Here is a 26650-nt window from a genome sequence, read left to right as displayed (position 1 = left end):
CATGCATACCGGAAGTATAAATCCCTAAAAGATTAACACTATTAGTTTGTGAAAGATAAGCTCTTGCAGTAATCGTCAACCTCCCTAATTCGATAATGGCTTTACAGATCTCCTAAAATATCAGTATAATTATTTTAAAATGATCCAATACCGAATATACTCAATAACTAAACAAACACGTAACAAAACACACCATCAAGAGCAGGAGAGACAAGACACACACTTCAGAAACAAACACCAAAAAATTAGATTTTATTGAATGAAAATCAACGAAAACGAAAGAAAAAAATAAGAGTTAGGGCTTTATACCGAAGAAAAACTAGGCCGAAGAAAAATCGGTGAAAGCCCCTCGGCTACTATAAAACCAAACGAAAATTTATTAATTCTAATATTTTATATAATATAGTAAGATTTTTAAAAATTTATCTCCTATTTATTTTTAATTTTGTAGTCAAATTTTTTATTTAAATAAAAATAATTGGTAGATAAATTTTTAAAAATCTCACAAAACCATCTAAAATATTTTGAATTCATAGCTTTTAATTTGGTTATAATAAGATTTAAGAAAAATATTTAGAACTCCATAAAATAAATTTTAATTCTCGAGTACATATTTTGAGATATATATTTGATATTTATTATGATTTTAGTGATTTAAATGATATCCTGTTTAATTTGATGATTAAATTGATAAACATTTTGATATTTAAACCTTTTGAAGTATACATACATACGTATTGATAAATGAACACCATTGGCAGTTTATTATCCATTTTTGTTCTAATGGCCTACCGAAAAGGCTCGATCCCCACAATACTTCGAAATTCCACTTCCAATTATATAGTTCAAAAACTAATGGAGGCTGCAGCTCTATGTGGAATAAGAAACTGATAGACATCTATACATTTAAACCATGTGCAAGATGTATGGGAAGTAAAGAATGCGTATCTCGGTACAAAAGATACCGATAATGCTAGCTGAATCATGACAGACATTAGGAAATTTACATAACTATTGACATTCAACAATATTACAGTATTTGACATTACCAGACAAATGCAGCCAACAAGATATAATGAGAATTGTGCCTATAATTCCCTTGTGGCCAAGAATTATCAACTCACGTACATTATGCACGAGAAAGTTGCAGACGTGGTCTTCTGTACCATACAATACTCGCTTCCTATATTGCAGTTGTTTGAGTGGCAGCTGTAATAATTTCCTGCACAATCAAGTTCTAATGCAAAAAAGATGGAAATATATGGTAATTAAGATTTGGGTTCAATCATCGGAAGATCTGTTTAGGGAAGGTGACGAGTTTATGACTTCCTGACCAAGCTCGTTTATCTTGTTGAGTAAAAGTTTCTGTTGAGTTTCAAGCTGGACCATGTACTCTTCTTCTGTATCATGGAGGCTTTCCAGCTCACTAAGCAGTGTATGGAGCTCTTCAACATTTTCATCATCGAGTAAAGATTGAAACTTGAGCATCATTTGCTTCATCTGAAGAGAAATCATTAAGATCTTAAGGAGTAATTAAATGTGATTTGCTAGGTACATGATTCAAACTTAGGTGCATAACACATATTCAACTGAGTATAAGGTATTGACATGTAGAGCTAATCACGCTTGGCTTGAGACTAAGTTGACGCTTGGTGTGAGATTGCTCCATCAGTAAATTAGCTGAGAGTGTGTTCTAAATTACGATGACCATTAAAGCAGAGACATAGAAGTCTCTTTATTAAATCTTGGGGTTAAAAATCGACCATTAAAGCAGAGACATAGAAGTCTCTTTATTAAATCTTGGGGTTAAAAATCAAAGTGGTCACTAAACTGAAAGCCATATATCAATTTAATCATTGAACTTAACTAGTTATCATTTCAATCATTAAAGTCAAAATAAATATCAAATAGATACCTCTAAATATGTGCTGAATAACAAAAAATTATTTTTATGGAGTTTTATACACTTTTCTTAAATCCTACTACAATCAAATGAAATGTATGAATTATAGTATTTTAATAATATAGTGAGATTTTAAAAAAATTATCTACTATTTATATTTAATTTTGTAGTTATTCTTTTCATTTAAATAGAAATTAATTAGTAGATTAATTTTTAAAAATCTCACTATATCAACTAAAATACTAGAAATTCGTAACTTTTCATTTGGTTGTAATAGGATTCAAGAAAAATGTATAGAACTGCATAAAAATAATTTTTAATTCTCGAGCACATATTTTGAGGTATCTGTTTGATATTTATTATGACTTTAGTGATTCAAATGATAACTAGTTTGATATTTATTATGACTTTCGTGATTCAGATGATAACTAGTTAAGTTTGATAATTAAACTGATATGGACTTCAGTTGAGTGACCATTTTGATATTTAACCCTTAAATCTTATAAACACATATAGAACTCGTCTTTTAGCAGCGACAAGTATTTTCAAATTTTAGCAATTCGAAAATTTATAACACACCAAACTTGTTTACATATGACACATAGATTTGTTCTCCTGTCTATGTTATTAAGTAATTTTTACTATAGTTAGGTTACAAACTTACAACAGGGTTGTGAACGAGTCAAACTGAATTCATGAGCTATTCTAGCCCGGCTCATAAATTACTAGAATTTGACTTGATACTAATCAAGCAGGGCTCAAGCTATGCTTTATATGTGTTTCTATTCTGGTTAAACTTATAGGTTAGTTATGAGCTATTTAATTCATTTTTATTAATTAGCCTAATGATACTTTGCAAATGTAAAATATCAAATTCTTTTGAAATTCCTCAACTGCATTAAATAATCGAAAAGTACATGCTGCTACATGTTGTTACCTGGTTAGATATCTTCTTTGCCTTAGTAGCTGATTCTGGGTCCAAACTTGATACTTTCTGTATTTCAGGAACTTTTCTAGTGATTTGAATATGGATTTCCCCCTTTTTGACTCCCTGCAGTGGTATCCACTTGTCGAACATCTCGTTTGCGGGCAACCCCTGGTATTCGACAACACAATCACCTATGTTTGATGCAGGTAGCACGGGATTGTGGTCCTTCACATGCAACTCTAAAGTGCTTCCATTGTTGGAAAATTCAAAGGTCTGGTTCCACTTTGGGTTAAGAGTTTTATACAAAACCTGCAAGGAGACGCATTGCCGAGCAAGTCACACAGTGCAATATTTTACTAGCTTATCATTGAAAATCATGGGGGAAAAGGCTAAATGCTACTGTGTTTCTTAATTTTCACCTTGGTCTTTCTCGTTACGTTTCCATATTGTAACCTAACATATGGATCGCTTGTCCCCCTAATATCTGCAGCCACCAGGTCTCGTCCTTCAATAAGAGAAATTTCAACCAAGCCACTGCCCGCAGCTCCATTTGAACCCTGAAAATGAGCAAGAAATGGTACTTGACAACATAACCAACTTTAGGCATGCAATAATACCAAATAGAAAGCCTTATCATTTTAAAGTCGGGAAATCATTACTAAACATATTATTAATACTGACCTAAACCAACATATCTTCACTCTGAAACATCAAGATAAACCTGAATTCTGATCAGCGTGTAAAATCTCTACATATTGCAAAATTACCAGATTTGGGTATTTAACCAAATGCAATTGTTTGTAGGAGCATTATTTACACGAAATGATGAACTCTCCAAATTGAAACTAAATATTGTATAGTGCTTTAAATTGAATATTAATAATCAGGAAGAAGCCTATACAAATGACAAACGTTGTGTTTGGTTGGGGAGAATGGAATAGAATGGAATGAATCAAATTAATGAGGAATAATAGAAGTTGGAGGGATGATCTGAGAAAAAATGTGTGAGTGCAAATTTGTTATCATAGAAATGGAAGAAAATAAGTAAAGTAAGGAATGGAGCATTCCTTCTCAAAATGGGGTGTTTAAACTTTAGTTTAGGGTATTAGAAATGGAATGGAGGAAAGAATATAAAAAGTGAATAATCATACATATTAAAGTTCAAATTTCATTTCATTCTGTCCACTTTCATTCATCCCAAGTCCCAACCAACCACAACATTAATAGATTGGGAAAAGAAATGAATGCATACCCTGGATCCTTCATTATCATCCATTTTTACTGCTTCTATTAGAAACCGGAGTTCTCCAGATTTAACTTTTTCAAGGGGTATCCACACATCCTTGATTGACCCTTCAATGAGTCCTTCCAAGTTTACTCGTGCACTGCCAATGTTATCATCTGAAAAGGTATCTTCACTATAGCACCGTATCTTAAGGTATTCACCCTCTCCTATCTCATCAAAATCAAACTTCTGATTCCACGTAGGATCTGAAGTACGTTGAACAATTTTGGTTCTTTTAAAAGTCTGAAATGAAGATTTACATCATCATAATTGCTGAGTTATCCAATTAACTAAACTTTTAATGCTCCATTCTATGTAATTCTAATATTAAAAGGAAAATACAGTACTAATTACCAAGGGGAAAAAAAGACATACCTTCCCGTATTGAAGTTTCACGTATGGATCACACTTCCCGAATCTGTCTTTTACCATTAAGTCCTTACCTTCAACAACAGTCACGTATATTTTCCTTCCAGTTCTTGTCAGCAAATTTGAAGAGCCATAGAGTGATGATGCTCGAGAGTTGAAATGGAAATTATTTATACTATGTGAACCGTCAGAAAACTGCCATTCTTTTAGTACAAGTTTCACTTTCAACTGCAATACAAATTTGTTAGCAAATTTACGTGGTAAGAAAAAAATATATATATGAATCTATAAAACATGTGTTTGTATAGCAAGTACAGTTTTTATTATCAAAAAAATATTTTATTACTGATTTTATGGCAGGATGTCAGGTTATGATACAACTCTGTATATATCATATTATTAGTTATATTCTTGTATAGATCAGTTTAACTGCTTATCTGAAAAACTGCATGGAGAGTAGATTGTACCTCTCCTGAATTTTCCACCTCAAATGGAACCACCATTTCAATTTCTTTGCCACAGAACTCAGCATGTTTGACTATGATACTGGAGTCTGCTCCAACTGCCCAGAACATGGTTGAATCATCGGCGACATATTTTATCTGTGATAACCAGACAAAAGAATACATATGCTCTTAAATATCGACAATACTTTATCATCAAAAAGAAGCCTTATCATTTTGTTTGTTTATATGCACATCTAGTTGTGCATGTTAATAAGGAGCTGACAAAAAAATGCACATTACACCAGGACAAGGTTCTCGGGTAGTAAAAGTCAAGAATTTTTGGCACATCTCATTTTATAGCTTGTTGTGCAAAGTGTGGAATAATTTACCAGTACATTACATGATCCAAATATAAGCATGACTAACACCCTCCCCCCTCCTTCCTGAGATTTTATTATCAGTTGCACAAATATTTGCAAATTAACTATTATGAAATTGGGCTGGTAATCCAAAATTCTTCTAATTTGCACCAATACCTTGATTTCACAGCTTGTTAGATAGACGTAATTTACATTGCCTGAAGTACATTCATAAAGATGGAATTTGACAATCCCTGTATCATCGTGTAGAACCATATTATGTGTTGAATCCCATTTAGGGCCTGTCCCAGATTTTACGCCTGTTCTCCTGGTCAACTCTTCGAGTTCGACCTCTACAAATGTCTGCATCAAAGTACAATGATTCTCTTCCACAAATCCATTATTATGGCACTGTTGACTTCTGGCACAGTTATCCTTTGAAAGTTTGCTGGCTGATATTACAGTCACATACACTGTGCCTCCAACAGCCCTCTTGTATAGGTCTACAGCTGGCATAGAGTAACATCGCCGCCGAGGTTCGACCATTGTCTTAGCTAAGCTGTCATTAATAACTTTAACCTGTGCAGAAAAACAAGAGGTACTTGCACTTGTAAGATATACCTAGAATTAGTAGTAAGATTTTTCACCAAGTTTTCTTACAATTAGCATTAGTAACAAACATAGAATTCTGTAGTTTTCTTTAGAACTATAATGTCTTTTTAGGAAGAGCAAGGACTCAATTCGAAGACTAATAATAAATATAATGTGATTGATATTAAAGCATGATACATTAGACGTACCAGCCAAGATGAAACCACCGGCAATTCTGTTGCAGGTAATGATTGGTTTCCACCACTTCCAAATGCGACATTTATTCTTACCTCGGGAGTCGACACAAAAGAGTACAATAGTGCCTTTCCTTCCAGAACTGGCATCAGGAATAGCTGAATATAAAAATTGATAAATAATTGAAGTAAGAATTTAACATACTCGATATCTTTCATTAATTTCATAAAATATAAAAAGAAACGTAAGTATGGCCAACATTTTTAGACTTACTAAAAGACTATCTAAACGATTTGGATCTAATTATTTTCCTTCTATTTGCACGATTTAATATCTTCTCGATTCAAGATATAACTACAAAATTTTCTTTGCAAGTACCACCAGTATACAAGCAAGGTGGCAGGTCACAATTTCATTATGAATCTTATCATAACTCGTTGGGTCTTTGGTTGGAGTTTAGATCTTCACAGATTAGTCATATGGCTGTATTGGTATTAACATTGCCTTGTCATGGTGCCTGGTGAATTAATTATATTTTGGGGGCTATCCAGCATTTGAAAGCATTTTCAGAACAGCATGTTTTAGTAGTTGCCTTATTAGAACTTAAAAGCCACAATATGGTACAAACGAGAGAGATAATTAATATATACTCTCCACGACATATGTGACTCAAACTTGAAGTAAATCAAGTAATATGGAGATCCTTTACAACACCGATTGCTAACAATAACAGAAACTAATTAATTTAGTTGCGAATTAATTTTCCATTTATATAGTGCAGTTTTCAGTACTGTAGGTTGTCATTTGCAGGTTATTAATTATTAAATCCAATTCACATTATCAATAATTACCATACTAGAAAAAAGATATAGTGAGAAGAGCATTACAAACGTATATGGTACTCAAAGAAAGTAGACTTAGTGATCCACAGACAGCATACATCTACTTCATAGAAAGAAATATTAGCAGCAGCCACATTTTACCACGGCAGTTCAGTAGAGTATTGCAATTGTACTTACATCACCCTTCATGTGGAGGCTGTTTACGACAATCCGAGCAGTTCCCAGTAATGGCTTTGCTAACTTAGCAAGCAACTTGATACTCACATCGTTAGTGTCCCAGTCAAAGCCCATATGCATGATTTTCTGAAATGTTTTTTAAGGTGTTGGTGAGTGTTGTGTACTAATTTTTTAGAATAAAGCATTATGTCATGTTTGACCTCTTAGCCATCTTTAGGATGACTTCTACTATCCTAACACTAATTACAACTTGAACTTTGGGTGCCTGAATAAGATATGTTTATTTTTATAAAAATTATATCAAGCCAACTTGGGCTATTTGGCCTTTCATATACTTGAGGCTTTGGAAAGCCAAAAACCAATTATTTATTCAATTTGTATTGATTAGTTTGCAAGTAGCAAAAAGGGCCTTTAAAGTCAATATCCACAGTAACTAGAATACTCAGATCTTATCCTGTATAGCATCCCAAATGGGAAAAACAAATTGTAGAGTATGCTAATGAAACTAATATAGACATACCCGATCACCTAAAGTAGACCACCTAGTCCCATGAAGCCCCAAGAGAGGAGCTGTTGATCCAAGTGAGAATTCTTGCAATTCTATTGTTTCCTAGAAGTAGCAGAAATAATCATTGTTAAACTTAGAATTCAGAATGCACTAAGGAATCATTGCTTCATCAGTATGTTAGCTTACAATTAGCCTGGATTTCCGGTCCTTTAAGCGCCTCTGCAGGAAAAAAATTGAGTATTATATCTTGAGCAAAAAATATTGTTTCTAAAAATGGCACAATGTACTCTAAACTCTACTTTTCAGAAAATTTTCAAAAAAACAGTTTTGTATACTTAAAGATAACCAGAATACAGCTTTGTGTAACTCAAGGAAAAGGATTCCAAATTAGTTGTAATAGTTACATCAATTGTAAGCGTACTTCCCCTTTATTGTAGATTTACAGAAGAAATATTAACCAGCATTTTTTAATCCTGCTCAAAAACATAGATGTAGTAGATATCCTAATCCAATTGGTTCTTTAAAAATGTGTTCAGGTTAAATGGAAATTAAGGAACTTCTCGTCAACGTTTATCCAAGTGGAAATGTCCAACCAGGTTTTGGCTGCTAAGCATGCTCTGTTCTTACTAAAACCGTTTATTTGTTAAATAAATATGTGAAAAGCCTTGCAGGTGTCACCAGTTTCACTTTTGAAAGCCTTGTTTCTAAAAGACCTTTTCGTTCTCTACAATTTTCATTCTTTATAAATTTTCCATAAAATATCGTTTAGAGGGTCAAATTGCTTAAATAAAGGTCTGATCATATTTAAATATTTTAAATTTCCCATAATACCTCTGAGACTTATAAACGGAAACGGTCAAAATTAATGGAAAGGGTGCTAATTGACACACCAAAAATAGTAAAGACATGCACAGTCCAATTATCCAAAGTATAGGTAATAAAGTGCATTTGGCTCAAAAGAGCCGCAATAGATGTGACAACTAGCAGGGAGAAGAGAATGATTTACCTCCACAATAGATGTGAACCTAAGAGAAAGCTTGGGGCTGATAAATTTGGGCCAAACTTCTATTAATAGCTTGCTAAGCCACTCACAGTGCTCTAAAGGAGTCTCAGCCTGAACAAACATTGCAAAGATGCTTCAACAATGTTGAATTAACATTACAAACAAAATTCAGTAAGAGAAATGGAATTATAACAAGCGGAAGACCTACTGATGTTTGCAGCATGACTTGCTTCCATTTCTTATTCAAGTCTTCCACAACAATACGCTGTTGATAACTCTTGTACTGCATGCAATTTCACATCTCATATTTATTTTGTGCCAAATTCATGAAAATTTGTGCATGCTTATGTGTAGAGATTACATTTTTTTCCTGTTCTTTCATATAATTTAATTCTAAACAAGAGACATAGCAAAATAGGATACATAAAAACTGCAGAAAAATACAAAATTGATTAATTCAACAGAACATGTATTATGTTAAAGATGGGTGATCCAGCTAAACCATACTTTTAATATCTAACGCCTGAACTCTTTAGGAGAGACAACGAGTTAACATGCTATCAGAGGTCATGTAATCTTGGAGGTCTCACTTTTAAGCAGCTACCTTCTTAATCCGTAAAGAAAGAAAGAAAGAAAATACTGCTCATCTAAATCAATCAGACGTACTTGAAATGCCTGAATGAAGTCAAAGAGGAATGCTAGCCCAGAAATAAAGTTCTATACAGGGATATGGTGTTATTATCCAGGTAAATGATGCACTTCAACAATAAACTTATATAAATGCACACTTGAAACTTGCAGCTTATCGAACTACACAAAATAGAAACCAGGCAATTACAATGCAAAGCTCGAACCAGCACCCTCCTTAAAATTAAATAACTCTATTAACACACAATATGTACATCAAAATGATTGTAGCAACAAACTCTAAAAACAAAACAAAAAGACTCATTTTTTTTAGTAAAAATTCAATAACTTATACAATAACCAAAAGGGAAAGAATAGAACCTGAAAAGTAGCCCAAACAGCCATAGCAAGAGGAACCCAATTTGACAAAGAAAAAACCCATTTCTCAATTGTCCAAACCACTAAAACCAAAGGAATCACAAAGGGAAGCAAAGGGTTTGTAACCAAGAAATTGTTAAAGAAAGCTATTGCATCATTCAAATCATAATATTTGTTCCTTCTCACCATTCTTAAAACAAAACCCAACTTTGTTGAAAATGATCAAGAATTTTAAACTTCAATAAACCGCAGAAACTAGATGTTGTGTAAAGTGGAAGGGTACAAATGATTCTTTACTTGAGAGAAGAGAATGATCTTAAGTAACAGTGTTTGTGGAAGGCAAAGCCAGGAAATGAGCCGAGGGAATTGTCACAATGACTGGGGAGAGAGAGATGAGAAGTCAATATAAGTCAGCAGAGTACTTTAATTTCAGTTCGTATATTAGTTTGTCTGAAACATGATGGGTCACTTTTAGTCCTGGTTTTTACATTTTGTAGCCCAACGAATTTCTAGGAGATATTCTGCCAGGAATACATAAAGATACACACTGCTTACTCCCCTGATGTTGTTTGATTTAGAAATCGACATGGTTTCAAATTAGGAATCTAGTTAGGCCGGTATAGGAATTGGTCTACAAATAGGATGAATCTATTTTATTTTAAATATAATTCAGATCTTATTTTGATTCTAATATTCTGTATAGGTATATATTGTATATTGAAAATAAGTTTTTACACATTTAAAAATAAAAATTTAATAAAAAAATATTTTATTAAAAGAATATAATTTAACCAATTAAATAATTATTTAATATTCTTAATAAATTAAATCTTACATATTGGCATTAAATAAATATTATTATGACTCTATTTAAAATTAAATAATTTTTCAAATTTAAAATATGTGTGCAGAAATTGTATTTAATCATAGAAATAAAGATGAATAATAAAAATAAATTTGATACCTCATACCCCTTCTTCATTCTCACCCTTCCGGTTACGTATCAAAATCTGATTCCCAGTGGGTTTCAGATATGGGTGTCGGCCAATAAAAATCATAACCATACACGAGGTTTTAAAATAAACGAAACCCATATGTGATACCCAAATTTTCTGAACCAAACTACCTCTACCTCGTTTTCGATCCCTCATTTGATTCAGGTTTCGAGTGATTTGGGTTTGAGTTTCTGAAACTTTTATTTATTTTCATTTTAAAATTATTCTTAAAAATAGCTCAAATGATTAAAGATATTCTATCGTCCCAATTTTTAAGTTTGATTCTCGCTCATCAGTCATCAATAAATTCCAGAGAACATATACTAACAGTTAAGACATGTAAACTTATTTTTTTCTTAAGGAAATTATGATAAACTATAATAATCGGAATGAGATATATAATTTATTTCAACCTCCATTTTAGTTATTCCATTCCACGACCGTCGGATCTTTTTAATTAAATAATCAGGATCGTTAGATATTGATATGGATAGAAAATACATCCTAAAGACATATTAAATATCGCATTAATTACACTTGGACTTCTTGTCTAAAAGTCCGGTATAGACCTGTTTGGTCTGAACTCATAGCAGACTCAAGACAGCCCATATAGACAAGGCCCACTAGCTGAGGTCGTCAAGGTCCACGAACACAAGATGTTCACGGACTAGGCCCAATACGGCTGGAAGAGTAGAGACGTGTGTTCTAAACGGACTCGAAGTCCTACACAGAAGGTTCTGGAGCTCCGTCCTCAATAGGACTCATAATCACCATCTAAGTTGGAGACTTGTCCACCAAGTCTCCCAACAGAAGTCTAACCCTAGACTCACCTCTATATAAAGGGCTCTTCCCCTCAACCTAGAACTACGTTTTTGGCTTGATTATCTACAATATAGAGATACGTAGACATCTTGCAAGGATTGATAGTCCTGAACGCAAGAGCAACCATTAAAGCTCGAAACTCACCAACCCTAGCATTAAATACTAACGCACTCAGGTTTTTGTTCCACAACATTTGGCACCATTGTGGGAAAACTACAACAACCATAGTGAATACACGGAGCAGAAAAAATAGTGGAACAGACACTCATGTTCCACTGCGAACAATCGCATCAGCGGTGAAAGTATCACCAAACTCAACTTATGCCTCCACCCAAGGAGGAACCCTGGTAAGGGCAACCGAGGCTCATCCACAAGGGACGAATCCCCTGGCTCCTCAAGGGACGAATCCCCTGGCTCCTCAAGGGACGAATCCCCAATTTCAGTAGCTACATGAACCTGTAAACTCTCAACCCATTGGGTATGAGTACTCGACGATTGTGACTATTAACCCCCCTTACGGGATGCCTCTATACCCCGAAGTTGGAGGGAGTGGACACTCTAATAGGAGTGAAGCACGAGGGCGGACGCCCCAATACATACGTGGCTTGGCTCATATTCCGAAGGATCAAGAATTCTCTGGACCTTATACTGAAAGAGACTCTGAATCATCGGATGATTATGTTGCTCCAAGAAGGAGGCGTGCTGGCAAAGAGCCGATGGCTGATACTGAACAACGCTCCGAGAGCACTCAAGGGACAAATCCCCAAAATATTCAAGAGAGGATCCGGGCCCATGAAGCTGAGATCCAAAGGCTGAAGCGTGACCTGGAGACACATCTGGCCCCAAGACCCGCACTCACTCCGAGGCGGAGAAATCCTCCTCCAGTCATAGACCTGGATGGTCCAATACCAATAAGGCCAGTTTCCCCAAGGGTTGATCCAAGTGATCTTATGCCCCTAGGAGATCCCGATGATCCAAACCCACCATTCACTGATGAGATAATGAATGCCCACATCACAAGGAAGTTCAAGATGCCCATCATCAAAGCATACAATGGTACTGGAGACCCTGCTAATCATGTTAGGACATTCTCTAATGCCCTGTTGCTACAGCCCGTGAACGGCGCTATTAAGTGTCGGGCCTTCCCTCAAATCCTATCGGGCATGGCTCAAAGGTGGTGCCGCCGTCAGCCCCCAAACTCTATTGGATCCTTTAAGGACTTGAGTCAAGCTTTTATCAAACAGTTCATAAATGGCAGAGTGCACGAGAAGAGTTCAGTCTCTCTCATGGGCATAGTCCAAGGAGCGAATGAGTCCCTAAGGAAAATTCGGACGTTTCACCAAGGGTGAAGAGGCTGGAGCCCAAAAAAGAGACAATGATCGAAAAGATGACGATCGAAGGGGTAACGATAGAGATCATAACCCACAGCCCCCAGGGCTAGTAATCAATATGATCTCAGGAGAACCTACAGCAGCTGGTACTACAAGGAACTCCCGAAAAGCTTATGCAAGAGAAGTAATGAGCATAGTTGGAGAGCCATCCAAGCGTTCTAAGTCAGAGATGACACTTGAATTTGGTGATCCAGGCCTTGAAGGTTTGAAATTTCCTCAGGATGATCCTCTGGTTATCACTCTGATAATTGGAAATTGTCCTATTATGAGGGTCCTAATGGACAATGGAGCTTCCATGGACATTTTGTTCCATAACACATTCATAAGGATGGGCTACAATGATTCTCAACTAACTCCCTCTAACGCACCCATCTACGGGTTTAATCATGTGGAATGTAAAGTCGAAGGAGCAATACAACTTCCCGTAACTATCGGGGAAGAGCCCAGGGAGGCCACTCAGATGTTAAACTTTCAGGTTGTTAAGGCAACCTCTACTTATAATGCTATCATGGGTAGAACGGGGATCCATGCTTTTAAGGATGTTCCCTCAACCTAACACATGGTACAGAATTTCCCAACTAGAAATGGTGTTGGAGAAGCGAAAGGAGATCATAAAATGGCCCGCAGTTGCAATGTTGCAGCACTTAGGCCCGATGGAACCGGGGGACAGGCTCTCCCCATAGAAGACATGGATTTCCGAGAGAATGACGAACTGCGAGGGAAGCCAGCCGAGGACTTGGTCCAAATTCCTTTAGATCCTTTAGACCCGGAGAAGGTCACGTATATTGGGGCATCTCTGGACAAGCCCTTGAAGGGCCGAATGACAATTTTCCTCCAAGGAAATAGTGATGTATTTGCTTGGACAGCAGCTGATATGCCTGGGATTGACCCAAACCCTATAACTCATAGGTTGAACATTGATCCAACTAAGAAGGCTATAAAGCAAAAGAAGAGAACTTATGCCCCTGATAGGCTGGAAGTCATTAAAAAGAAGGTTGAGAAGCTTTTATAAGCTGGATTTATTGAGGAAGTACAATTCCCTGAATAGTTGGGCAACCCCGTAATGGTTAAGAAGGCCAATGGGAAGTGGAGGATGTGCATTGACTTCACTGATTTGAATGATGCTTGTCCGAAGGATTGTTACCCCCTACCAAGGATTGATACTCTGATCGATGTCATTGCTGGACATGAGATGCTAAGCTTTATGGATGACTTCAGTGGTTACAATCAGATTAGAATGCATAAGGATGACACCCCCAAGGTATCCTTCATATCTGACTTTGGTGTATTTTGTTATCTTGTTATGGCTTTTGGACTTAAGAATGCAGGAGCTACTTACCAAAGACTGGTAAACAAGATATTTGACCATCTAATTGGGAAGACCATGGAGGTCTATGTAGATGACATGTTAGTCAAAATCCTAAGCAAGGTCGATCATATTAGCCAGCTCAGAGAGCCATTTGAAGTGCTGAGGCACCACGAGATGATGTTAAACCCAGCCAAATGTGCTTTTGGCATTGGGTATGGAAATTTTTTGGGTCGCATGGTCTCTAAGGGGGGAATAGAGGCCAACCCTGGAAAGATCAAAGCCATGTTAGACATGGATCCACCACGCTCTCCATCAAGGACATTCAAAAGCTGACAGGAAGAATCGCAGCTCTAGGGAGGTTCATCTCCAAGTCTGGAGACAAATGCCTGCCCTTTTTCAAAACCCTTAAGAATGTGAAGGACTTTGAATGGAAAACTGAGAGCCAAGAGGCCTTTAAAAAGCTAAAGAAGTACATGGCCGAAGCCTCGTTATTGGCCAAACCAAGTTCGGAGGACACTCTTTATTTGTACTTCGCGGTATCTGAACAAGCCGTGAGTGCAGTCCTCGTGAAGGAAGAACAAAAGCTCCAGAAGCATGTGTACTACGTAAGCAAGGTGCTCCATGGAGCAGAGTTGAATTACTCCACCATAGAGAAGTCTGCGCTTGGTCTCATCACAGCCTCGAGGATGTTGAGACCATACTTTCAGACTCACAAGATCGAAGTCCTGACGGACTAACCCTTGAGGAACATTCTTCATAGCCCGAAGGCCAGTGGGAGGCTCATCAAATGGGCAACTGAGCTAGGAGAATTTGATATCAAGTACAAGCCTCGAATGGCCATCAAGGATCAGGACTTAGCAGACTTCGTGGTCGAATGCACCATTAACGACCAAGAAGTCGGGGGGCGAGAGATAATAACCCCAAAAGGAGGAGAGAAGGAAAAGGATGAAGAAACGACCTTGAAAGAGTATTGGGTTCTCCATTTTGACGGAGCGTCAAAAAAATAATCTAGTGGTGCAGGCCTAGTATTGAAAAGCCCAGAGGGGTTTATGATTGAGTATGTTTTGAAGTTGGATTTCCCAACTACGAACAACGAAGCTGAATATGAAGCATTAATAGCTGGCTTAGGCTTGGCTAGAGCCGTAAGGTCCAAAAACCTGAAGGTCTGTGGAGACTCAAGACTTGTAGTTTCCCAAATTAATGGAGATTTTGAGGCTAAGGACGATACTATGGCCAAGTACCTGAGAGTCATAAATCTGATAACACTAGTTGGTGTGGCAAGCTGTTGGATAGACCCAATAAAGACCCACTTAGAAACTGGGTGGCTCCCCGATGACGCCCAGGAGGCACGCAAGCTATCGGTTAGAGCATTAAGATACTTATTGATTGAAGGCCTTCTTTACAAAAGGTCATTTGTTATTTTGTACTTGAAATGCTTAAGACCTCTTGAAGTGGAGGAGGCACTTAAAGAAGCCCATGAAGGGATTTGTGGACAACACTTGGGGGGCAGGGCCCTCACTCACAAGATAGCTCAGTTGGGATTCTACTGGCCAGTTATGCTAGCCGATGCAAAGGCTTATGTAAAGAAATGTGACAGATATCAGAGGCACGTTCCAATAGTACGACAACCCCTAGAGAGACTTACATCGATCAGCACACCCATCCATTTTGCAATGTGGGGAATGGCCATACTTGGACCATTTCCTGTAGCATCAGGACAGAGGAAGTTCATTGTGGTAGCCATAGACTACTTTACAAAATGGATTGAGGCTAAGGCACTAGCCAAGATAACCACTAAGAAAATTGCCCAATTCTTCTGGGAGAATGTGATATGCCGATATGGAATCCAACGCATCCTTGTCACGGATAATGGGAAACAATTTGATAATGCAAAATTCAGAGAGTACTGCGATGATAACAACATAGAACTTCGCTTCACCTCGGTTGCACATCCTCAGGAAAATGGGCAAGCGGAAGTTGCTAACAGAATCATCTTGATGGACTTAAGAAGAGGGTTGAACGCTCGAGAAACACTTGGGTGGATGAGTTTCTGCCTATACTATGGGCATATCGTACCACCTGTAAAGTGACAATTGAAGCTACCCCATTCATGCTCGCTTACGGAGCCGAGGAAGTGGTGCCCCTTGAAATCACACATGTATCCCCTAGGATCGAAGCCTACGATCCAGAGACCAATGAAGAAGGCATGAGGCTCGCTCTCGATCTCACACATGGTCCCGAAAATAAAAGACAAACATGAAATGAAATTTAACAAAGTGCATAGATTAAGATCCTGAAGGATCATAAGTTAAAGTCCCGAAGGACCAATAGTTTACAGACCAATAATGTTCGAATAAATAAGTTCTAAAAATCAAAGCCACATATGGCATTCAAAGCCATGCAAGGCCACATCATTTGCTCATCAGAAGAATCCTCCCCCTCACCATCCGAGCCTTTCTCAGAAGAAGAACCACTGCTCCCTGGAATCGGCTCCCTAATCTTCCCGCGAAGGGCAGCCCTAGATTAAGGGCTACCCGAGGGGGCCTTACCCTTAGAACCGGAACCGGAACCCTTGTGATTGGAACTTGATTGAGACCTCATGCAAGGAGTCAAGGGCATAGATCCGGAAGCTTGTCCGGATGGATCCATAACAGGTAGCTTCCAGGGGAAAGATAAAAGGCTTGGATCAACCACATCCGGCCATACGCCCTGAGCGTCTTTGATTCTCTTATTCCAACATATGGCCAGGTTAACAGGGCACATCTCATTATCATGCTCGTCCATTATTTTGGTGAACCTAGAAGATCGGTGATAAGCTCCCTCGAGGTCTTTCCACTCCTTCTTCCTCTTCTCCTCTGAACTAGCATATTTCCTCTCCATAATAGTGAGTTTGCCCTCTAATTCATGATCCTTGGACTCCCACTCCCCCGTGGAGATAGTCATTTTGTTCATGGAAGTTTGCAGTGCAGCATAGTCACCTCTCATCTTGACAGTCTGGTTGGAAGACGCCGCAAAATAGGCATTGGCCTGACAAGGAAAACATAAGTTTAGTTATAAAAAGTTTAAGTAAGAAGGGCCGAGCCCCCAAGGAGTGATTCCTATAACATTTTCCTAGTTCTAAGAAAAGGAGAACTTAAATAAAAATTTACACAAGGAGAGGTATACCTGATACAGGGCCTGAGCCCCTAGCATCTCGGCCTCGAGAAGCTTCTCACCAGAAGAGACAAATAAGAGGTCAGGAGGAGTAATGAAGTTATTAGACCACTCAAGGGCAAGGCCCGGGTTGCCAAGAACGGAGTCATTGGAGGAGATACCCCATCCTGGCTCAAAAGGGGTCACGGCGCTCCCGTCAAAGTCTTTAGTCATCTTCTAACCAGATCCCGACGCCTTAAGGAAGGCAAGAATCTTAGGAATATGGTTGGCCTTCTTAGCTGCATCTCAGGCCATCCTGCCCGTAACAGCATCGCTCGCTTGGGTTTTGGCATCGAGAGCCTCAGCAGCTGAAATAAGATAGAAAGAAAACAGATATAAGAATAAACTTGCACAAAGTAAGGGGAAACAAAGATAAATACCCTCTGTAGAGAGGCAGCTAAGGCAAGCTTCAACAAGCTTGACTTCTGTCATGAACTCCCAATAAGGGGTTCTCCCGTCATCATCAATGAGGAGATCTCGGGCCAGAAGCTCGGCATCCGAAAGGTTGAGAATGAAGTGAGAATTATCAACTGGGCTGCTAAAGTCACGTCTGAAGTACGCCCCGCTATCTCCATCCTTCCACTCAACGACCACAAACTTCTTGTTCCACTTGTGGTTTGAGTCGTTAAGAGAACTGGTGCTCAACATATGAGGAACGTAGGCTCTGTGTTGTATCACAACCCAACCGGGCCAATTCAAAGGAGAAGCCTTCATCATGAAGATACTACGGAACATCGTCACACTCAAGGGGATGCCTAGGTCATGACATCTCACTATGAATAGAATGATGAAAGACCACCCGTTAGGGTAAACCTGGCATGGATGAATCTTGAGTTTAGCTAGAAGCCTCAGAGTGAATGGGTGCAGAGGAAACCGTAGCCCGGACTTAAGGGACGCCATGAATACAAATAGCCTTTGGTGGCAAAGGTTACAAGCCCTCTCACTTGGCTTAGCTTTACGAACCTTTAAGCAGTCGGGCCAGAAGTAAATCGACTTAATCTCCTCGACATCCTTCTCACAGAGCATACTTCTGTGATAAAACGCATCGAAATGGACAATACTAGGGTACTCGTCCACCCTCTCGTCTAACATACTCTTCAAGCTGTTCGAACAACGGTTAATGGAGAAGGGGGAGACAAGAGCTATACCTTGGAGGGAGCGAGGAGTAGCCCTCTTGTGCAGAGCTTCCTTCTGGGAGAAAGAGGACTTGTTAGGACCTTGTCCGCTAGACATTCTTGAAGAGCTTGAAGAAAATAAAATCTTGGTAGAATTTAAGAATTTGAGAAGTTGAGAAATGAAAGTGTGAATAAAAATGAGCACTTCTCATCTTCTTTTATAGGAAAAAGGTCACCTGCTACATCAGGTCATAAGTCTTCCTGGTTCGCGCTAACAGGTACCTCAATAAAAGAACACCGAAAATGGTGGAGAAGAATGGCATAACAAATGAAAAAAAGGGTGCAGGACATCGCTTATCGTATTAGTCTTTCGAAAAAAGCCTGGCTGAAACTGAATACAAGTCATTAGTCTTAACTAAAGGAAAATTATGTTAATCACCATGATTGGCAAAATTGGTAAAGATTAAGACCAAATTAGCTTTTCGGCTGAACTTACGAGTACGATAACAGAACGTTCTCCTCCTGACGGATCAGACTACCCTACAGGAGACTCTCAAGGTCCACTAAGAATACTCCCGTCCGACCATCCCACACATGGGGGGCATATGGCATCATATGGCCAACCAGAAGCCTCCGTATCAGAGCCGTGACAGCCATAATTTGCATGCGGGGAAGCTCCGGTTGAGTAGCCCACAAGTTGGGGCCTTTTCGCCTACCAGGAGCCTCCGTAGCAGAGCCATGACGGCCACAACTTGCCTTTGTAGTGGCCTTGGCCTACCAGCCAACAAGTTGAGGCCTTTTAGCCTATCAGAAGCTCCTGAAGGAGAGCCCTGAGACCTTCAAAAGTTGTTCCGGAGACCCTCTTGAGAGGCCCTTTGGAAATTTCATGAAAAGGATAACTCTCAGGAGAACCAAGTTTCGTGAAGACTAGAACATCTGCGAGAAAAAGTTCGTTGAAGTGCATAAGATCCTACAAAGGAAGTTTGGACAAGTTCAATGAAGTGTAAAGACTTCCTATAAGGAAAAGTTTAATGGAACACAGAATGTTTAGCAAGAATGAGTATCAAACGTCCACTAGGATGAGTACAGAACGTTCACTGAAACATCCGTAATAAATCCATGAGGAACTCAAAGGCAACCATGAAATTAATTCCATGGACAACCAAGAGCAACAAGGGCATGATAAGGTATGTAGAAGACCCGGACTCTGAGTGGGAGATTCAAAAAAAACATTTGGTGGGCAGGGACCCCTGGGAAACCTCCTCCAGGCTGACCAAAAGCCTCTGCTCTAACAGGCCAACCAACCCTCATTTGGGGGCATGAGGCCAAGCGGAGCCTCCTGCAGTAGGAGGTTCTGCTCAACCCCGGTGACCCCCCTTCAAAAATTTTGAAATTTTTTGAAAAAAATGGAAAAAAATCAGAACTTTTTTGAAATTTTTAAAATTTTCAGGATTTTAAGATTAAGCCCAGATTAGGGTCGATTAGTGAAACTAGGCCTAGGGCCGATTAGAGAAATTAGGCCTAGGGCCGATTAGTAAATATTAAGCGTAATTAGCCCGAATTAGGGGGAATTAGTGATTCGTATGACCAAATTAGCCCAGATTAGGGCCATTTAACCATTCACTCTTATAATTAGTGTGAATTAGGGATAATTAGTGTCTCATGTATACTGATTAGTCTTAATTAGCCCCGATTAGGGCAGATTAGCCTAGATTAAGGCTAATTAGTACATTCTAGCTTAAAATTAGGCTCTTTTAAGCCTGACTAGCAAATTGTAGATGGAAATCAGTCCCGATTAGGGCCGATTAGCCCCGATAAGGGCTAGTTAGAAGCTTTCACCCTATAATTAACCTTGACAAAGGTTAAGGGGTGATAAACACTCGCTTTTTAGCCCCGGATAGGGCCGTTTAGTGTTAAACACTATCCAAATAGCATGTGCAAAGGCCTTAAGTGTATATACTCGTACTAGCAAGTTGTTGTAAATGTGTAGGTCGCTCCACACTTTGCGATAAAATGACGATACCCATGAAGGGCTGATACCCATGAAGGGCCGATACCTGAAAAGGGCCGAAAGTACCCCGAGTCGTGAATAGACCATTATAACTTTCACAAAAACTTGAGCAGTATTCACGGAAGTTAGGGGGCAAATGGTATGGATAGAAAATACATCCTAAAGACATATTAAACGTCACATTAATTACATTTGGGCTTCTTGTCTAAAAGTCCAGTACAGACCTGTGTGGTCCGAACTCATAGCAGACTCAAGACGGCCCATATAGACAAGGCCCACTAGCTGAGGTCGTCAAGGTTCACGAACACAAGTTGTTCACGGACTAGGCCCAATACGGCTGGAAGAGCAGAGACGTGTGTTCTAAACGGACTCGAAGTTCTACATAGAAGGTTTTGGAGCTCCTTCCTCAATAGGACTCCTAATCACCGTCTAAGTTGGAGACCTGTCCACCAAGTCTCCCAACAGAAGTCTAACCCTAGACTCACCTCTATATAAAGGGCTCTACCCCTCAACCTAGAACTACGTTTTTGGCTTGATTCTCTACAACACAGAGATACGTAGGCATCTTGCAAGGATCGATAGTCCCGAACGTAAGAGCAACCATTAAAGCTCGAAGCTCACCAACCCTTGCATTAAATACTAACGCACTCAGGTTTTTGTTCCACAACAGATCTTAATAATTAAAATAATGCAATACTCATATTCACAGGTTCGAATTTTTCTAACAAATATTTATGTTATTATTTATAAAATTACAAATAATTATTAAGTTTCGAATGCCAAAAACAACAAACAGTATTCGATATTAAAAAAATGGACCCAAACTTTCAATTTCTAATCCCTCCAACACCAAAATATCATATTTTTCACCGTAAGAAGCGTTTATATTTTTTGTAGTGTTAAAAATAAAATTAATATTTTTTTATCGTAGGTATTAATATTTTAAGTTTCTCATAAACAACTTTACTATTATATATAATCTTGAAATTACATGCATTCAAATAAAATTTATATTCATACAGTTATTATTTAATATATAATCATTTACATCAAATTTTTAATAAAGTTTTTATAATATAAATAAAATATATGAATATTATTACTGTTTTTTATAAAGCATTATCTGTTATTATAAATGATACATGGTTATTATTACTTCCTCCATCCTATTGAGATATATACAATTGGTTCGGACACAGATATTAAGAAAAAGTGGAATATTGTAAGAAAAAGTAATAAAAATGGGTGAAGTAATGGGATCAATCAATATTTAATATATAAAGTTAGTGTAATGAAAAAAGTAGTGCATATAAGTGGGTGTAGTTAATTTTTGTATTATAATTTTTTTATTTTTGGTAAATTTTGAAATGTATATAATTGAATTCAATTATCTCAAAAAAAAATGTATAAAAATAAATAAACGACGAGGTACTTAGATGCATGTCACTAATAGTGGGAGTATAATAATGTACCAGGACAACAACTATAAGTTAGTAATATTTGTTTTGGCACGTTTTGGATCTCACTGCTTCGGTCCCCATAAAGTGAACGTTTCTTAACTGCCTAGTTTTCATTAATAAATGGTTAACCAGAAAAGTTGTAGAAATTTCGTAATTCCAATTTGTTAACCTGTCCAAATACAAATGTTAAAATTTTTTAATTATTGAGTTGTTAAAATTTTATGGGTGAAGAGTTTATTAATTATGATGAACCCTGCATGCACAAATATTTTCATCAATAAAATTTTGACAACTCATTAAATACGGATTCTTTTATCGTGTGCCCTAGTTAACTAGAAAAGTTGTAGAAATTTCGTAATTCCAATTTGTTAACCTGTCCAAATACACATGTTAAAATTTTCTATTTATTGAGTTGTTAAAATTTTATGGGTGAAGAGTTTATTAATTACGATGACCCTTGCATGCACAAATATTTTCATCAATAAAATTTTGACAACTCATTAATTACGGATTTTTTTTAGCGTGTGCCCTTAGATACACACTAGAAAAATTGTTCATAACTTATAAAATATTAATGATTAGGGATGACAATTTGTACCAAATCGATGGATATCTGATATGTACTGATCTGATTGGATTTTACCGAACCCTATTTTTTTGGGTATGGGTTCTGGTTCGGATTTAATTATTAAACTTGAACTAATTTCTAGTCGGGTTTGGTTTTGGACCGTACCGTTTTAAACCCGACCCGAAAACCATTTGTACCGATCCGAAACTGAACCCGATCCAAAACCCGTATTAATATATAAATAATTATATTTCTATATATGTATTATTTTGTAACCATAAATTATATTTTAATATAATATGATATATATAGGGGGTTGTTCAAATAGAAACAACCTTAAAATAAAAACTAGAAACTACTCTAATTAAATAATAGCCCAACCCAACTAACAGCCCAGCCCATTTGTCAATAAAAACACGCACTTCGTTATCAGTTATCACTTTCCCCATCTTTTGTTACAACCAACCTACCACCATCTCAAATCACTGTCATTATTTTTAATCACTCCGTTCATCTCTGATCTATCTACGACACCATCTGTGATCTATCTCTATCCACCACCATCTCCGATCTATCTTTGTCCACCACTATCACCTACCACTAAATTTTACGATTTCTATAAACACCCACCTTCAATCATCATTTATATTACGTAAATCACTAATTTTTATAGCAGGAAATGATGAATATAATCGAAGCTGAATGTATAGGGGAAAAAGTGTTGGAGTTCTGAACAATTACGGTGAAATATGGGGATATATATTAGAATGAAATATAAAAATCATTAAAAAATTAACAATAACCCCTAATTTTCAATAAAAATTACCTGATCTGAAATTTGATGATATATGAGTAAAATACCAATTCGTATAAGATAAACCACAAGATCTATGATTCAATCACTAACGACAATCACTGATTTATATAACACAAATCACCATATTATATTATATATATCACCAAATAATATATACGAGACATATACATACAAACATATAGTTTTCTGTATTGATAAAAATTGTCAATCTTGTTGGCCGTAGAAGATATAGAGATGGTGGATGAAGTATTTCGATTAGTGATCGGATATAAAGATTATATGATTGGGAAAATAGGTTGAACGATGGAGAAATGATACGGTGATGGACAATGAGGAAGGGGTGACTGTTACAGGACTTATATAAGTGCTTTCTAGTTTTTATTTTTAGGTAGGTTTTTATTTGACCATGAGTCTGTGTGTGTGTGTGTATAAGTAAAATTTTATGGAGTCCACCTTTTTATTTGAGTCCTCGGAGTCCATCTATATTCTGCAAATAAAATTTCTTGTAAAAGATGTTATCTTGCAAAACATGTTTCACAAATATCATTACTTCATAAAATCATGCAATTCTCATACATTTACAAGTACAATATGTATGTTCTACAACTAAAAAAGTATGTTATGTAATTTGAACATTTATGTTTTGCAAACTAAGTATGTTTTGTAGAATAATATATTTTACAATAATATATATCGGTCGTATGGTCAAAGCTACTTGTGTACTGGAGGTTAATCAAGTTGGATAAACTAAGTATTTATATTGATTCATGTTTAATTTCTAAAAGACTTATAATAACACACAATCAGACCATTAAACTATCCTCACCTGATAACTCCTGGTGGCGGGGCTGCTCCCTCAGTGTCGTACCTGGATCCTTCACCGCGATGGTGGTGTAGCTGTCGTGGGGTTCCTACAAAATAATACCAGAAGGGGGTTTGGGTCCCGCGGCGCCTTCAGTTTGGGAGTAAGAACTCGCTTTTGGGGAAAATGAAGATAGATAGAATGCAAGGTGTCTGTGTGTGTATATGAGTGTAAGAGAATGATTAAACCCAAAACCTTTCCTCCTTGGGATATTTATAGCCCAAGGATAGTGTTTTGGGGTTGGTACCTTTGAATCGTAGTCGTTGGTTCTAGGAGTAGAGGATTATTGGCCGGGCCGCCGGGGTGGATGCCTTTCACGTGTCAGGATAAGAATGGTTGAAGAATGTTCTAAGGATCTCCTGACACGTGCCCTGATTATGCTCATGATTGATCAATGACAGTTGTCCCTATCAATAACAGTTATCCCTGTCATGCGTTTAGGCATGTGCCCTACATGCTAGGACTTCCCAAGGTTGGGTTGCCTGGACTAGATAGTCCGGATTAGTGGTGTGCGAGACTGGATGGAGCTGGAATCTGGACCTAGTCCTTCTAGGAGCCATATGTACTATCATGTGCCCCCACTCCCTTATGCAGATTTTATGGATTGGGGAGAAAGGTTGATGGTGTTTGTAGTTTGTTGCTTGTGAGACGAATTTTGAGCTTTCCTTTCCGTCCAGTCCGAGTTGTGTTGAGGTTGGCCAAGATGGACTAATGTAGATTGTCTTTAGAAGAATTTGAGCTTTCCTTGCCCCCAGTCTGGATTGTGTTAAGGTGGGCCAAGCCGGAGTAAGGTAGATTGTCTTTAGAAGGATTTGATCTTTCCTTGCCACCCAGTGCAGATTACGCTGAGGTAGGCCAATCCAGACTCGGGTTAATTATCTTTAAAAGAATTTGATCTTTCCTTGCCCCATAGTCCGGATTGCGCTGAGGTAGGCCAATCCGGACTAAGGTTGATTGTCTTTAGAAGAATTTGTGCTTTTCTTGCCCCCAGTATGGTTTGTGTTGAGGTAGGCCAATCCAGACTAAGGTTGATTGTCTTAAGAAGAATTGAACTTTTCTTGCCCCCAGTCCGGATTGTTTGTTTATGTTTTTTGTTTATATGTATGTTGGTTTTGTTTTTGATGCTCATTGTTTAGAATCTGTGTAAGTATAGGTTTTTCGACCATGATTTGGTGTTTGATTTTGTGTGTGGGGTATTTCTGGTGTTAGGGTTTTGCTGATGAATCCGGACTATTGAGTTTTAGTCCAGATTCATAATTCTGGTTTTAGCTTTGTACTAGAGGTATGCTCGTGTTTGTGGTTTTGTCTTTATGTCCGGACATGTAGTTTGAGTCCGGACACGTTTTTTGTATGTTTAGGTGATATTTGTTTGGAGTATTTATTTTTATATTTGGTTTTGGGATTCAGGGAGTAGTTTGCCTTAGGCGGGATACCTTCCCAGACTAGTGGATTATAATTTAATAAAATTGAACTAGGGTAGTCCGGACCATTGTAGGCTATAAAAATAAAGAATTTTTAGCTATTTAGACTAACCAATCTCATTAGTTTTAGGTTTATGGTCCGAAATAAAGCTCGTGCCAAGGTGTACTTCTCCTGCTACCCGGGTCCTTCTGATTCTGAATCTGATTATGATTCTGACCGGATAGAGATGGGGAAGAGAGCTTCTACTTCAAAGTTCCACGTGATTAAAAAGTTGAAGGTTGCTGAGATCTCTCCTGGGAAGGTCCCTTGCATTCCGGACGGAACTGGGTAGATATTCTGAACTACTTTATTACTAAGAGTTCCGAAATTGAGAATAGCTAGTCCTATAGAAGTATTAGGTCTGGGTACGTGAGACAGCCTAATGGGAGTTCGGGCAAGTATGATGAGGCTGAGTTCGACTGGAAGTTCCAAGGGATGATTGTGGCCAAGGAGATGTATTCTTTAAAGGAAGAATACGCAGATTTGGATCATGTTGTGCATGACTCCTCTGTCTGAGCTGCTTTCCAACTGGATTCCCGGGTTGAGTGGAGGTGGCCGCTTCCCGGAGAAAGGATTTATCACCGGCCCGGTGATGGCTTTGTTCCCGTATGGTTGGAACACTTGAGGTCTGTGTGGAATCCTCATTGGCATCTGTTTTTGAAACACCTTTGTAAGTATTTCTATAGGTTGTCACCAATGCAGATAAACCCAAATGGTATAAAATGGATGTCCTGGTTCATTGCCAGTTGTAATAAATTCCAGGTTCAGCCGACCTTCAAGCTTTGCCACCATATTTTTCCTTTAGTTAGGTCAAGTCAAAGGCCTTTGTATGAATTGCGGTTCTGGCTGCTGAGTGCGGCTATGGGTCCGAATTTCGGCTAGTTATTCAATAGTCTTCCTTGAAGCATTGGAACCGGGAGATGATAATGTTCAAGGGTTTGGACCTATTTTACATGCCTCATATCGCCAGTGAGGGTGTCTAGACTCGTTTTCTGAGGGCCGAACTCAGGGGTGAAGCCCTTGAGTTAATTTTCAA

At 37.9% G+C, this 26650-nt stretch overlaps 2 protein-coding genes across 2 annotated transcripts; one reads left to right on the top strand and one right to left on the bottom strand.

Moving 5' to 3' along the window:
• Positions 1–875: 875 nt before the first annotated feature.
• On the bottom strand, positions 876–10106 carry LOC141717975 (uncharacterized). The gene is made up of 14 exons (XM_074520291.1): positions 9615–10106; positions 8815–8889; positions 8610–8717; positions 7790–7822; positions 7616–7705; positions 7096–7221; positions 6091–6234; positions 5468–5869; positions 4953–5087; positions 4492–4713; positions 4084–4359; positions 3251–3388; positions 2841–3140; positions 876–1500 (listed from the first exon to the last, which is right to left on the bottom strand). The coding sequence occupies exons 1-14, from the start codon at positions 9798–9800 to the stop codon at positions 1282–1284; spliced, it is 2454 nt and encodes an 817-aa protein (XP_074376392.1). The 5' UTR covers positions 9801–10106; the 3' UTR covers positions 876–1281.
• Positions 10107–14601: 4495 nt separating this feature from the next.
• LOC141718541 (uncharacterized) lies at positions 14602–16276 on the top strand. Its single transcript, XM_074520922.1, has 3 exons — positions 14602–14794; positions 15149–16094; positions 16228–16276. The coding sequence occupies exons 1-3, from the start codon at positions 14602–14604 to the stop codon at positions 16274–16276; spliced, it is 1188 nt and encodes a 395-aa protein (XP_074377023.1).
• Positions 16277–26650: the final 10374 nt, after the last annotated feature.

Source organism: Apium graveolens, chromosome 4 (genome assembly GCF_009905375.1).
Source record: "Apium graveolens cultivar Ventura chromosome 4, ASM990537v1, whole genome shotgun sequence".
In the NCBI taxonomy this organism is placed as follows: Eukaryota; Viridiplantae; Streptophyta; class Magnoliopsida; order Apiales; family Apiaceae; genus Apium; species Apium graveolens.
This window is presented reverse-complemented; position numbering and strand designations above follow the sequence as displayed.